The sequence below is a fragment of the Leptonotus elevatus genome, chromosome 2 (assembly GCF_054856555.1).
Source record: "Leptonotus elevatus isolate MCC_2025b chromosome 2, RoL_Lele_1.0, whole genome shotgun sequence".
NCBI classification, from domain to species: Eukaryota; Metazoa; Chordata; class Actinopteri; order Syngnathiformes; family Syngnathidae; genus Leptonotus; species Leptonotus elevatus.
Window position 1 is genome coordinate 27,231,366 of NC_141240.1, and position 13,915 is coordinate 27,245,280.

A 13,915-nucleotide genomic window follows, 5' to 3' on the forward strand; every position below is an offset into this window, starting at 1 on the left:
CAATTGTTTTTCTATGATATATATAGAGAATAGATTAGGGTAAAATGCTACACGACTGCAAGGAAATGACAGCATGAAGGCTAAATGTCACAAGTCGGCCTGTTGTATTTGTTAAGTTAAAGCGTTGCCTTTTTTCAGAAGCCAGCGACAGCTACCATCCTAAATCACTGCTGAACGTTATGATGGGTTAATGGCATTCCGCTCCCAAGACTCAATGGTCTGTGACTCGGCAGTTAACTCAACACAAGGCCTTGACCCCCCAGAAAGCATTGCTGAGAAGATATACGATGCTGACCGACACCCGAGCAAGAAGAGGTAAACACAGTCAAATATTTCATGATTTATTTATTATTATTTTGGTTACAACTAACAAAATCTACAAATAGATTTCTGGAAAAAGTAGTATTACTTCATACATTATTATTATTATTATTATTATTATTATTATTATTATTATTATTATTATTATTATTATTATTATGTTTCCATGCTGTTTTGAATAAAGACAGGTAGGAATTGGCCTTCTGAAAAATATGTTCCTATTCCTATCTAAATGAGTTGCACCTATTGAATTGAACTATTGCAATAAATGAACTTTTCTACCATATTAAAATATATTGTGGTGCACAACTGGGATTTATATTAACAATATCTAGAGCTTCAGTTCCCTTAGACCAGGGGTGGGCACACTCGGTCCTCGAGGTCCGGGGTCCTGCAGGTTCTTGAGGTTTCCCTCTTCCAACACAAGCTGATTCCAATCAACAGGATCGTTATCAGGTTTGTGCAGAGCTTGCTGATGAGCTGATCATATATCAGCTGTGTTGGAGAAGGGAAACATCCAAAACCTCCAGGACTCCGGCCCTCGAGGACTGAGTGTGCCCACCCCTGCCTTAGACTAAAGTAATGAAAAGCTCACAAAAACTTGTGCCCAGTGCCCACCCTAGGAAAAGAGAACATAAGGTCGCCACACAATCTTATTAGTCCCCTAGGCCTTGTTTTCATGCTAAACTAAATAGCTTTATTGATTGACAGTTCCTCTCTTTGAACTATTCATGGCTTTTGCATCTTTGCCTCATTGACATGTATCTGGGTGCTATTGCCTCACCACGTGTACCCTGAAGGTGGAATATCCAAAAGAAGGGTGAAAAATATAAAACTGCTGCTTAATCACATTGATGCATTCTTCTTCTTTTTTTTTTTTGCATTTTTATGCCTGTTTTTCATATGTACCATAGTTCCTGATGCATGTATGCTGTTTTATGTTCTTATTTCAATACTTCGTTTTTTTAGTGTATTATATTTCCTTCAAAAGTGACAGCCACATAGATGACTTGCTCCCAATTTAAAGCTGGGTGTGCGCTCCGCTTGCATAACTGAAAGCTGAATTTCAAATAGACACTACAAGATGGCTGTAATTACCTTTACTCGGGCAACAGTGAGACATGAACACCGTATCAGCCACCACCTCTTTATTAGTGTTGGATTGGCTCTCTTGTGGAGTATTAAAAAGAACCTCCAGGAGGAATTAACTCTCTTTAATGTGTCAAAGAGGTGAGCTTCACACTTAAAAAAATGATAGTGGGATTACAAAGTGTGATCAAATGTGGAATTAGCGAGGATTGCTGTGTAGAAGCACCCTACTCTAAAACGGAGATGACATGGGATGGCATGAGATTAAGGGAAGGGATGAGATGTAAACTCTAATACCATCCATATGCCCCATTAACCTAGAGGGGAATTTGCAATCACCTTTTGTCATATTTGTTAAAAATGTCAGTACAAACCTAATAGTGGTGGTGGTAATGATCTGTTAAAAAAAAAATACTATCACTCTCTGCCACCATCTTGTACCCTTAATTTGATTTGAGAAAACTCAAGAGCCTGAGGAAAAACAACCGAGATAGACAGAGGTCGCAAATACAGGTCCAGAGAGTAAAAACCCCGCCAGTTTGGCTTTAGCCACAGGTGCTTTCAGATAAACAAGCTCCAGGGGCTCATTTACTTGTGAACTAGCACCTGTAAGGCCAAACTGTGGCACGGTTTTTACATTATAGATGTGGATTTGCCACGTATTGAAGTAGAAGGCATAGTTGATCTGGATCCATTCTAATGCAGTACACCAGCCTTCTTCCCACCATATACAGCTGGGTGAATTACAAGTCCAACTTTTGTTAGGTTGATTGCCACATAAGGGTTAAAAAAAAAATTTGGTTATGTATTTTCACACAGACACTCCAGAGAATTACCTATTCATATACAAACAGTCAATTTTCCATTTTTGAAAACACAAAATACTAATCTTATGTAAACAATTATTCATGACAGGAAGACACCAGACAAATGAACGCACTGAGCAAGACACTTTAATAATCCAGGCTTGTGACTGTATTTATCACAACCCTTTGATTAAAACTGTTAAAGAATACATTGTCTATGACGATACTTCTGGACGAGGGTTTTTGTGGTCTCCTTTCATGTGAGGACACATTACCATCTCGTGGTCAAACGTATGCTTGCAGCACAGATAACACCAAAAATTTGCTTGTAAAAAAAAAAAGCTAACAAAAATAAGATGAGTACTATTAATGAAAATATTAATATCGTCCTGTTTGTCAGTCAATAATTTATTTTTGTGACGCGTGGATTGGAACCAAATAGGAACGGATGTTGGTGGCTTGTTTCCGAGCCGAAAGCGGAAGCGGTGCCGACGAACAAATCAAAATGGCGAGCGAAGAGGAGTCTGTACGGGAGTTCGTGGCTGTAACTGATGTCGACGAGGAGAGGGCCCGCTTCTTCTTGGAGTCCGCTGGTTGGAATTTGCAGGTACGGGTTTTAGGCTGATGGGCACCCGGTAGCAGTGTTCTGCGAGATGTATGTAGATCAGACAACAGACAAGATAGCTGCCCGGCTAATGTTAGCGTGTGTTGCCGGTAATTTATGCAAGTCACTGACTGACAATAGCCCCGAATCTTCAGCACCGCGGCTGTTGAAAATCCAGTTAGGGAGTATAGTTGCAATAGACACGGATTTTCAAAATGTCACCACTTTTGTTGTGATACTAGACGTTTAATTGTGGCACCGGTTTGTCTCAAGCCTGTTTAGCTAGCTCCTGGAGTTAGCCTACAACACTTAGGACACAATTGTTCGTTGCTACTTTGACCGTTTAGTATCAGTATTTAAAGTACAGATGACGTCAAAAAGCGGAGGCGATCGTGCACTAATCAAAACAGAGAGGGTGACCTTTTTTTTTCTTTTTTAGTGTACTGCATTTGTCTCTAAGAGAACCTCACACTGTGACGGGCTTCTTTTGATTTTTAATCCAAGTTTCAACAACACTGGCTCGGCAAGTAAACAACGTTCCCTTTCTGGTCTAATCAAGTTGGTGTAGCGACTTGCTATGCAGACTTCAAAGGGGCACAAATAACTGCCTCATTGGCCAATAAGAAAACAACAGTTGAGAAACTGTGACAAGAACAGGAAGTCACACTGAAACGCACAATATTCACTCTAAAAATATATGTATAGCATTACGAGGCAAGTAGTAGAATGCGCAGTCAGAATCACTGCATTGCCAATACCCAGACTCAATAGTTAATATTAAACTAGAAATTGCACTCTCGAGTTACTTAACTACAATTTGTAGTGTTAATTTTTGTGAAGAAACATACAAAATGAGTTTTTGCCCTTAAAAATTAAAAAAAAACAAAAGAACCGTATGCGCTGGGGGGTAAAATTGCAGTATGTGATTGTTTGCTTCGAACCTTTTGCTGTTTGGTGAGGATAGTTGATCTAACGTGCTTTGCAAAAATGTTTCAAAAAGGAAATCTATTAAGAGCACATATTTGGTCCATATATAGGTATTATGTCCATATTTTTCACACATCTGGTTAGGAAGTGCATGGTCCCATTTGGCCCCCCAATAGCACAGATAAGTACAGTAGCTTAAATTGAGACCTTAAAGTTATGTGATTGGCTTCGATCTCTTAATTTTATGACTGAATGTTTTTCTTCCTCTCCTTGCTTTGTTACAGCTGGCACTTGGTAGTTTCTTTGAGGATGGAGCTGATGATGACATCGTGGCAATGCCTCTCCCTGAAGGAGGCTTGTCAGTGTCCAGATCAACGGGTCCAAGGTTGTCATTTATTTTCTTTTTTTCACACTTATGATTCAGCCATAATGTCCAGTACACCTGCATGAACTCAGAGCAGCTCCTTGATTGGTTTTGTTTTGACTCGAGCTGAATTTACCCTGCCTTATTACAGTTATGCCTTATAAATGCCCTTAAATGGCTCAATTTAGTTATGTGTCATCATCATGGGATTTTAAATAGAAAAAAAAAAAACACGGAATTGTATGTCTTGGAATCAGAATTACAACTCTTCCAAGAGTGTATAGTTGATACAAACACGCTACAGCTCAGATATATTTGCCCCACTGAGTGCATATAAACACGCAGATCAACTTATCAGTATGTAACAGTCAAAAGTTTCTGGTGTATTATTGTGCACTGTTGTTGTTGCTTGTAGAGTTGTTTACGTGTAGTTTTGCTTTCTATTCATGCAGGATGTTTCATATGTTGCATTCGCATCACTTGAATTACGCATTGAAATGGGTGGTCCAAAGTCAGAGTTGAACATTTGAACCTTAGTGTGAATCAATTCCGTTTTTGATTGTGCAAGTGCACTAATGTGTAGTGGTAGCTTGATGTAACAAAACTCTCAACACCCCCCAACCACCACCCCTTTCGCCAGCTCGCAGCACCGAGTGACGTCAATGAGAGACTTGATGCACGAAGCAGAAGAAGAAGAAAGTGATGAGGAGGAAGGTCAAAGGTCAGTCATGTAATCCGTCAAATGTATTTTCAACGTGTGTAAATGCATGTGTGAGTGGGTTATGTCAGTGTTGTGCGCAAATTGCCACATCCTACACTTGCACAGTCACAACTTCCAAGGATCTGTTTAGGCACCAAGCCACAGTACAGTTTTGAGTTCATGTGAATCGATGCTCAGTAGTACTGAGCAGACTCGGTCCATACCAAAAAAAAAAAAACGCTAACTTCGTTACCCATCCCAAGTTGGGTTATGTGCAACCAACTTTCGCATTCAGCAAAACGGGACAAATGAAAGGAGACCGGGACAAAGTACCAGTCAACAAATTAAATGTTGTTACATTGTTCGTGTTTCTGTGCATCGTGATCCAGACTGTCCCTAAATAGTAAGCAACATTGAGCTCAAATCTAAATATATGCAAGTCGCTCCTGAATATAAGTCACAGGACCATTATAACTATGGAAAAAAGTATGGCTTACCGTCTGAAATTACAGAATTTATGTTATGTGTTAATTTCCCAATTGACTGTTTTACCAAAAAAAACTGAACAAATTAACTTTTGAGGACTAATTAAAACTGTTGGCTTATAGTTGGGTAATCTATGATCTGCCTCCCACCAGATTCTTTGCAGGCGGATCAGAACGCAGCGGGCAGCAAATTGTCGGGCCCCCTAAAAAGAAGAGTCCCAATGATGTGGTGGAAGATCTGTTCAAAGGGGCCAAAGAACACGGAGCTGTGCCTCTGGAGCGCAGTGGGAAAGGGGCAGGAGAATCCAGCAGAGCAAAAGTAAAGGAAGGAAAAACGTAAAATATGGAAACCTAAAAACTGAAAAACATTTAATGTCGCATTGTCTTGTCATGTTGCAGGCCTTCGATGGAGGTGGATACAGGCTAGGAGGAGCACCTGAGGAGGAGTCGGCATACGTTTCTGCTGGGAGACGCGATCCCAACGCCCAACAGGATGTGAGTAGGCAAAAACATTTTTTATTGATGTCGTTCTCCGAAAAGAACACTGTCCCTACTGGGAAACATGAAGGCAGCTTTGTTATGTCCTGCGGCTGCTTCGCTACATCTGGCGCATGATGATGCACCTGTGCAGGGTACAATAAAACTCTCAAGACTATCACGGTATTCTAGAGGGATTATGCTGCCCAGTCTCAGTCGCAGGTCATGGGTCTTGCCCCTGGACAGTGACCAAGAAGAGTTCCCTCACTCATAGGCCTGGGCAGCTCTCTCACTCTCAGATCTGTTGAGAAATCATACTCTTGTACTCTAAATCTTTTTAGACCAGATTTTTTTTGCAGGTGATCACACTAAAACCTTCCCCAAAAGCCATTTTTTTCAGACAAACATTTTATAATTTCTCCAGAGGCCAAAGTCCAATTTTCAAAATTCTTGGTTGACTCCGCATTCTGACAGAATTTCATTTTTGTGAAATCTTGTCACGCTGCCACACTCTTGCTTTTGAATGTGAAGGTTTTTCATCAGCCTTTTTCAATTCAATTATTACTTTGTTTTCAGGTTAGGCAGTTCATATTTAATTCTTGGGAAAATAACATTTTGCAATCCTGGTACATTTCACACTTGTATGTTCTCAAATACAATCAGTCATTTATTTTCATTGCATCCTGATTGTATTTGTTTTCCCCATGTTAGGTGCACGTAGTGCTGAAACTGTGGAAGACAGGTTTCAGTCTGGATGAAGGCGAACTCCGAAACTACAGTGATCCTGGCAACGCTCACTTCCTCGAGGCAATCCGCAGAGGGTAATTACTCACTTGGAAGACTCGTTGAATGAAAGAGACACATGTTTCTGTTGTGACACATTGTCGCACGTTTGTAAAACACACGCACAAAATGCTGCTCCACCTTGACGAGCGTCATTGTCATGCTGCAGGGAGATTCCTTTAGAGCTAAGGCAGCGGTCACGTGGGGGCCAAGTCAACCTGGACATGGAGGACCACAGAGACGAGGACTTCACCAAACCTAAAATAGCCTTCAGAGCCTTTGGAGGAGGAGGACAAAAATTAGGAAGGTGAGAATTAGGAGCATTTGTTTTGCGGTTTCAGTCACATTTTTTTCCCCTTCAATTTTGATTTAGTGTTAGTGGAGCGGAAACTTATTTAAATGCCATAATTGCTCAACCTACATTGCCATAATGCACATTTAGAAAAGAGATTTACACACTAATCTTAATTTCACTCACTTGATACAAGCCAAGTAGAATTATGATCGTGGACAGCTTAATCCACCAATGCAAAGTAATAGTCCCATTAATCTATCTATCTTTCATCTAACATAGTTTACTCATTACCAAACTTCTGGTTCATCTCAAAGTAGAATTAGATTTCTATTTTGTATTTTTTTTTTATTGAAAATGTGAAGAATAAAAAAAAATAACAATAGGTCACATAGGACTGCTCGATTATGAAGAAAATATTAATCACGATTATTTTGGTAATAACTGAAATCACGATTAAGACGATCATTTATTTTTGGGTACAAAACAATAAAATGTTTAAACGTTAAAAAAATATTAAGACAAATAAAATTATTTGAAACACTATAATTATGCAAGTTATTTTTGGATGAAACAAATTTTATTCAATAAGTTATTTTAAAATGTAAAAAAGGTGCAAATGTATAAATTAAACGACTCAAAAATTTGTATTAACTAATTTGCTCCCAAAAACGTATGCGTTTTATTTTAAAAGTTTTAAGTGTTCCAAAGACATATTTATGTTTTTTTAATGCTTTTTATAATGCTAGAGCATACAGAAGGCTTTGATGCAGTCTCTCAACGGAAGAGAACAGTTGAAGAAATGGTAGTTATTACAAAAACGGCCAGCAGGTAGCAGCAGAGCGGAAAAGATCAACCAAGGCCATGTTGCAAACAAGCTGTTTTTCCTACAGTTTAAAACAGATATGTGAGTAATGATGAAACTATTTTTTTCTTTTTCTTTTTCTTTCTTTTTTTTCTGGAGAACTTGGCTATATTATAATGCTAATTGCTGCAAAATGGAAACGGGTAGAAATAAAAAAAAAAAAAACTTTTTGCTGATAAAAGAAGAGACTCTTATCTTTCTTTTGGTAGGTTTAATGTTTTTTAGCAATAGAACGCAATATTCTGTGGTCCTCGCAAAATCAGTCAAAATCCAGTAAAACTGCCAGGAGCAAAGGGGGTTGCTTCAATGAAAATGGCTGGGAGTGAATGAGTTAATACTCTTTATTTTTATGATTATGCTGATTTTGTAATAGTGGAGTGTAATAATTCTAATTGAATTTCGATTAATTGCACAGCCTAAGGTCACATGTCTAGTGTTTGGTTTTTGCTTGCCAGTTGAAAATGGCAAGAATGAATGATAAATGAACATATTGCAAATGGTGCTGATGGTTTTATGTTTGTGCATGTGTTCTTCTTCAGCGCCGCCCCAGAGCTGGTTTCAGCTCCCGCCACCTCTCAGCAGGACCAGGTGGCTAACGAAGTCCAGGCCAGCACCTCCGTGAGCCTGGACACCTCCCAGCCCGTCACCAACATTCAGATCCGACTGGCAGACGGCGGCAAGCTGATTCAAAAATTCAACCATACCCACAGGTACCGCAGAGATCATAAAAACAACCGTGGCATGCTATCATCAGATGTCATTGATACTCACTGCTGACATCAGTTTTGAAGGTGTAGCTTTTCTGATACTGAGCTTCTCTGCACCCACCAGGGTGTCGGACCTGCGGCAGTTTGTGGTGGCGGCCCGGCCCACCATGGCCGCCACAGCGTTCGTCCTGATGACCACCTTCCCCAACAGGGAGCTGTCGGACGAGAGCGAGACGCTTCAGCAGGCCAACCTCCTCAACGCCGTCATTGTGCAGCGGCTACAATGAGGGTGGAAGCGAAGACCAGCGGCCACTTTCAACCCCCTTGAAACCTGCTGCCCCTCCCTTCTTGAGGAGGAGACAACACAGACTTCTGTTTGGACCTCTTAATTTCTCATTTTTGTTTTCTAAAATGAATTATTATCCCTAGCATCGATCGCTCGTCCATGATGACGCCGAAGAAGAGATGTTGCCATTTTTCTAGCCTTGACATCATCTACATGGCGCCCACCACGTTCTCATTTATTTCTCAAGTCGACATAGGCCTATTTTGTGGTTCCCATTGCTTAAGTAGGACAAACCGACAAACTGCAACAGCGTCCATTTTGATTCTAATTAAGAGTTATCCTCCAAATCCTTATTTTCTTGTTTGAGTTACAGTGTATGATGAATATCCCAGTGATACTGCAGGATTTTGTTTTCGAGTGGCATCAGCAATAGTTATTGTTTTGTTATTAATATAAACTGATTATTGAGTAACAAGAGTACATAATGTAGATTGTAAACACTGGCTTGTAGCTGTGGACGGTGGACATCTATGCATCCTGGGGCAACATGGGAATACGTTTGGACCTCTGAGAAAATAAATTCATTTTATGTGTAAAGATGTTGTCTTGTGTTTTCCATATTTTGGGGAAATACTTTTTAGAGATGTCTGGAAATTGTCTGTGTGTATTGAAATAAATGCCAAACTATATTTTTGATTCATCTTAATATGCCAGTACCCCTAACCCTAACCACAGGCCTGGCAGTGAAAGGTCCCGGTCGTCGCGCCAGTGTACCTAGTGAAACCCAACCCTGTTACTGAATTCGCCAGCTCGCCGACTGGTGAACTCTACCCCTACACCGTGAATGTGACCCCACCCAAAAATGAATGTGTGTGTGTGTGTGTGTGTGTGTTGCATTAAAAAAAAAATAGGGGGACATAGTGGTGAGGCGGGGACACATAATGTGGGACCACAGCACTTCCATTCTTCATCTTACCATGGGCTCACCACCTATGGGAGGGGCCCCTGAGGTCAGGTGCGTATAGAACTGGATGGCGGCCAAAGGCAGGGACCTCGACGTCCAAGTGGACCATGATTGACGGGAGTTGTGGCCTTATTGTGGTCGTCAGTGCCTTTCGTGGTGGAAACCCACAAACCTGTTGGTGGACACTAGCAGTGAGGGATGTTATCAAGCCCTATCGGACCTCTTGGGCCGGTGGGGCTGCTGATGGGTACTGGCTGGCAAAGCAGAACGCAGCTTTGGCGGTCACTGAGACAAAAACGGCGGCTACGAAGAAATTCCGCTCCACCACCTAGCGTCTCAACACTGTATACAGTACATCCATTATTTTCTAAGGAGTCAAAACATAACCAAATCTGGACATTTAAGGACCACTCTTATCTTGAAACTAAAGTGTTCTTTTCCCCCTCTCCGAGATGTGCACTCCCCACCTCCCCCCAAAAAGCTTTTACTTTGGAGAATGAGACCGGAAAGGATGTTCATCATGAAGTTGACAAGTTGCTGTCCACGCAGACTAGTGAAGGCTGCTTGAAAAGGCAGACTGCAGTGCAGTCTGACTGCAACCACTGAGAGGACGCACACACACTGGTGGGCTGGTGTTGCCTGGTAAGGATCTAACGGGCGGCCAGGACATGGGAGTGGAAATAGAAACCATCAGTCCCGGCGACGGTAAGCTCAGTTCACCTTTTCTCGCTTTCTTTTTAAAATGGTTTTATTATTTAACAAATGGGTGCAAATGCATCATTCCTGTAACATGAATCACATTACTATTCCTTTGCATCCTCCATAGGAAGAACTTTTCCTAAAAAGGGGCAGACCTGTGTGGTGCATTATGTCGGTAAGTACAGTATTATAAATATTAGTTTTTGATTATTTAATGTGGAACCTACACGCCATTATTCACTACAACGTGCCAATTTGCTTTTTTTTGTGTGCTCTCAACTCTGGAACATTCTGATGCCAGATGACACTGAAGCTCTACTTCATAGCCAAAAATCCAGTCTTGGTACCAAGTAACTATGTTGAAGTTTAAATAGAGACAATTAAAAATATTTTAAAGGGGCATGAATTACTCTTGTTTTTTGACTAGTCTGTGTCAGTGTTTATTTACTATACTGAAAATATGTGTATGTTTCTACAGTATGTAATATGTATGTCAGACTTACATATAATTCTAATCATAAATTATGCATAAGAGAATGTAGGTTATTGAAAAGGTAGTTTTGGATTAGACCAAGAAGGACAGGCCTTTTGCCAACTATGGCCTGACATGTATATTACAGTCACAGTACAGCGTTATCAACTGTAGCTGCAAGTCCATGTTAAAAAAGTGATCAAATATTTTGACAAAACATTTTGACGTCATTTGTATGTGAAAATGTTCACGGCTTAGTGTATTATGCATGCACTGAACACTCATGGAACCACATTTTCTGGTGGTGCTAGCCCAGGGATGGGCAAAATATGGCTGGCGGGCCACATTTGGTTCATTGTTTTATATAGTCTAACAATCCTTTACATGATCAATAATCCTGTAATGTTGGCTCCAATAATTTCATTTTTTTTGCCACCCTGAAATTGGTTAATATTTTTTCCCATTAGGTCCCTAAATTATTGTTTTATTTTAAATAACATAAAAATAGGCAAATACATTTGTATAGATTTAATAGACATGTCTTGTTTTCTTCTTCCATGAAATCATTGGCAATTGTAAAGTAAATAAAAGTATTTTGCAAACATTAAAAGGGCCAACACATTTCTAGTGCTAACCAAATATTAAATGTGGCCAAATCATGACGCTGGAGCTGCTTACTTTATATAAGTCCCTGTGTATAGTCTTCTTCACTTCTCACTTTTTTCTCAAATAAAAATTGATTTTGCTCCCTAAAAAAAAGAGCCTCTGACAGGTTGACTTCAACTTTTAAAATGCCTTTATTCATCATGTATTTTAATTCCTGGCAAATTTGAGCATAATTAACTCGTAGTGGGTTTGTTTAGTTGTTCTCATTGTGTAAATAATGTACATGCAGCATTTGTTTACAACAGTTCTCGCTTGCCAGAACTGGTGCAGTGTTCTCACCTCCTCCCACTATAACACAAGCTCCTTTTTGCTTCAAGATGATGTAACATGGCCCAGTTTGTGCTTCCTTTGCCATTTTGGGCTCCAGAAAAATCGTCCGAAATCAAAAGCCTGTTCCTTCCTTGACTTTTTTTTCTTCTTTTTTTTTTCTTTTTTACATAACACCTATGACATCATATCCTGTGTGGTTCCTGTGCGTGTTCAGGATAACCAAAGCAACCTTGAAATTTAGCATGAAACAGGATATTCTAACTCACGAGTCACTAGCTGTGAACACCCACAATGAAGCTCAAGAGAGTTCATGTGGAAGTAGCAAACGTATCTGCTTGTATAAACGACTTCCATTAGATTCAATGTTGAGGAGATGAATAAATAACACCATGTCTAATACACGCGTGTAGACAGCTGCTCTGCACTTGGAATGCTGTGCGTTTTATAACTCTTCATATTTGCAGGCCTCTTCCCAGACGGACGCAAGTTTGACTCTTCTCGCGACAGGTCCAAGCCCTTGAGGTTCAGGATGGGCATGCAAGAGGTCATACGGGGCTGGGACGAGGGCGTGGCGCAGGTGAGATGAGGGTGAATGAGTCAGAAACTCATTATACCAAGAGGTATACAGTTATGCACGTTCATATGAAACTCGTACGGCATACGGCACTTTTCCATGCGCTTTCCTGTGCTGCAAGGCAAAAATAAATAAATAAATCTTGCAATCAAACAGCCGTCTTGCGTAGGCAGAAATTTACAAACTTCCGCATCTGTTCCAGCTTTTTTGGCATCTAATTTAAAATGAGAAAAATATTTCAACAAAAACAAAAACGGTTATCAGTTTGAACATTAAATATCTTGTCCTTGTACTGTATTATGGCCTGCAGTGTTGAATATAGGTTCAAAATAATTGGCAAATCAATTTTACACACTGTTTCAATGTCATTAGAACTGGGGTTTGTAATATACTGTCCACAACATCATCAGTACATTTGCTCATTTTCATCAATATGCTGTCACAGTTCCATCATCTATCTATACAAAGTATCATTATTTATCTGATCAAATTGAAAAAGTCCTCTGTTTTTGTTTGTTTTTCAAAAATGATGCTTCTTCTTCTCCGCTTCCAGATGAGCGTGGGCCAGCGAGCCAAGCTGACATGCTCGCCTGACTATGCTTATGGAACCAAAGGCCACCCGGGCCTCATCCCCCCCAATGCCACCTTGATCTTTGACGTTGAGCTGCTTGGTCTAGAATGAGATGAATCCACAATCATGTCACGCAGCAATTTTTGTGTGTGTTGATTTTATTTAAATACCCTGTTAGATATTTTGGAGACAATTTTTTAAAATTCAATGGCAGTAACATAACACACTGTAGTTTATTTCACTAATCTGTGCTACTGCAGTCGTAAAATGATCATTACAGATATTTGTATCAAATACATTTGTGGGTCATAAATATGAAGCAATACAATAAAAAAAAGTACATAACAGTAATGGAGTGAGCCTTGAGCCACATATTCTTAAGCAACCTCAAATTGTCATATGTCGATACTACTGTCGTAAACCGAGGATCCTCTGTACATCAACATAGCTAATTGTTTTTGTTGTGTTGCTTCAAACTTGCAAACTATTGCAACTACTGTCTGTTTTGCAAATAAATATACTTAAATTAACAGTGTGTGTTAAACCTCACACACTTCACACACATTGCCTCCAGTGCTACTCACACTGGTGTATGTAAGGTGCGAATGTTTGGTGGTGGTCGGCGGGGCCGTAGGCGCACACTGGCAGCCACGCTTCCGTCAGCCTGCCCCCAGGACAGCTGTGGCTACTTAAGTAAGAGTGCATGAATAATGTATCCATTCCATTAAGCGCTATATAAATCCGATGCATTATTATTTATTATTAAAATTGTTTTGTGAAAGCAGTTCAAGATAACCACAACTTATTTCGGCGGATACCCTCCATTTTTTTCCTCTTGCCTCTGGGGTATTTGCAGACAAAGCCTTTCAGGTCTTTTAACACCTTTTAAAGCATGAAAGCAAACTTTAGATGAGTTTAGCCTGAAAGAATTGGTTAGTATTCTCTAGATTTTTAGGGGGGCAATGCTTGAAATGTAGTGCACATAAGGCAGCT

At 40.1% G+C, this 13,915-nt stretch overlaps 2 protein-coding genes across 3 annotated transcripts; both read left to right on the top strand.

The window, feature by feature from the left end:
* Positions 1-2,670: 2,670 nt before the first annotated feature.
* Positions 2,671-9,303, top strand: nsfl1c (NSFL1 (p97) cofactor (p47)). The gene is made up of 9 exons (XM_086066870.1): positions 2,671-2,823; positions 4,032-4,132; positions 4,752-4,832; positions 5,450-5,615; positions 5,696-5,791; positions 6,485-6,594; positions 6,726-6,863; positions 8,253-8,423; positions 8,545-9,303. Exons 1-9 carry the CDS (start codon positions 2,722-2,724, stop codon positions 8,705-8,707), a joined length of 1,128 nt encoding a protein of 375 aa, XP_085922996.1. The 5' UTR covers positions 2,671-2,721; the 3' UTR covers positions 8,708-9,303.
* An 898-nt stretch (positions 9,304-10,201) lies between these two features.
* LOC147179430 (peptidyl-prolyl cis-trans isomerase FKBP1A-like) lies at positions 10,202-13,706 on the top strand. 2 transcript variants are annotated; one of them, XM_086067695.1, is made up of 5 exons: positions 10,202-10,375; positions 10,497-10,544; positions 10,671-10,712; positions 12,242-12,354; positions 12,905-13,706. In XM_086067695.1, exons 1-5 carry the CDS (start codon positions 10,339-10,341, stop codon positions 13,031-13,033), a joined length of 369 nt encoding a protein of 122 aa, XP_085923821.1. In that variant the 5' UTR covers positions 10,202-10,338; the 3' UTR covers positions 13,034-13,706. The 2 variants fall into 2 exon arrangements, with proteins under 2 accessions (XP_085923821.1, XP_085923822.1); XM_086067696.1 differs by lacking the exon at positions 10,671-10,712 and having other exon boundaries at positions 10,209-10,375.
* The last annotated feature ends 209 nt before the right edge of the window (positions 13,707-13,915 follow it).

Bases quoted from the DNA above. Each gene is read 5' to 3' on its own strand.
- nsfl1c (XM_086066870.1), top strand. From the start codon at position 2,722: ATGGCGAGCGAAGAGGAGTCTGTACGGGAGTTCGTGGCTGTAACTGAT. The intron at 5,792-6,484 runs GTGAGTAGGCAA...TCCCCATGTTAG, and splicing joins ATCCCAACGCCCAACAGGAT to GTGCACGTAGTGCTGAAACT. The intron at 6,595-6,725 runs GTAATTACTCAC...GTCATGCTGCAG, and splicing joins CTCGAGGCAATCCGCAGAGG to GGAGATTCCTTTAGAGCTAA.
- LOC147179430 (XM_086067695.1), top strand. From the start codon at position 10,339: ATGGGAGTGGAAATAGAAACCATCAGTCCCGGCGACG. The intron at 10,376-10,496 runs GTAAGCTCAGTT...CATCCTCCATAG, and splicing joins AACCATCAGTCCCGGCGACG to GAAGAACTTTTCCTAAAAAG. The intron at 10,545-10,670 runs GTAAGTACAGTA...TTCTGATGCCAG, and splicing joins CTGTGTGGTGCATTATGTCG to ATGACACTGAAGCTCTACTT.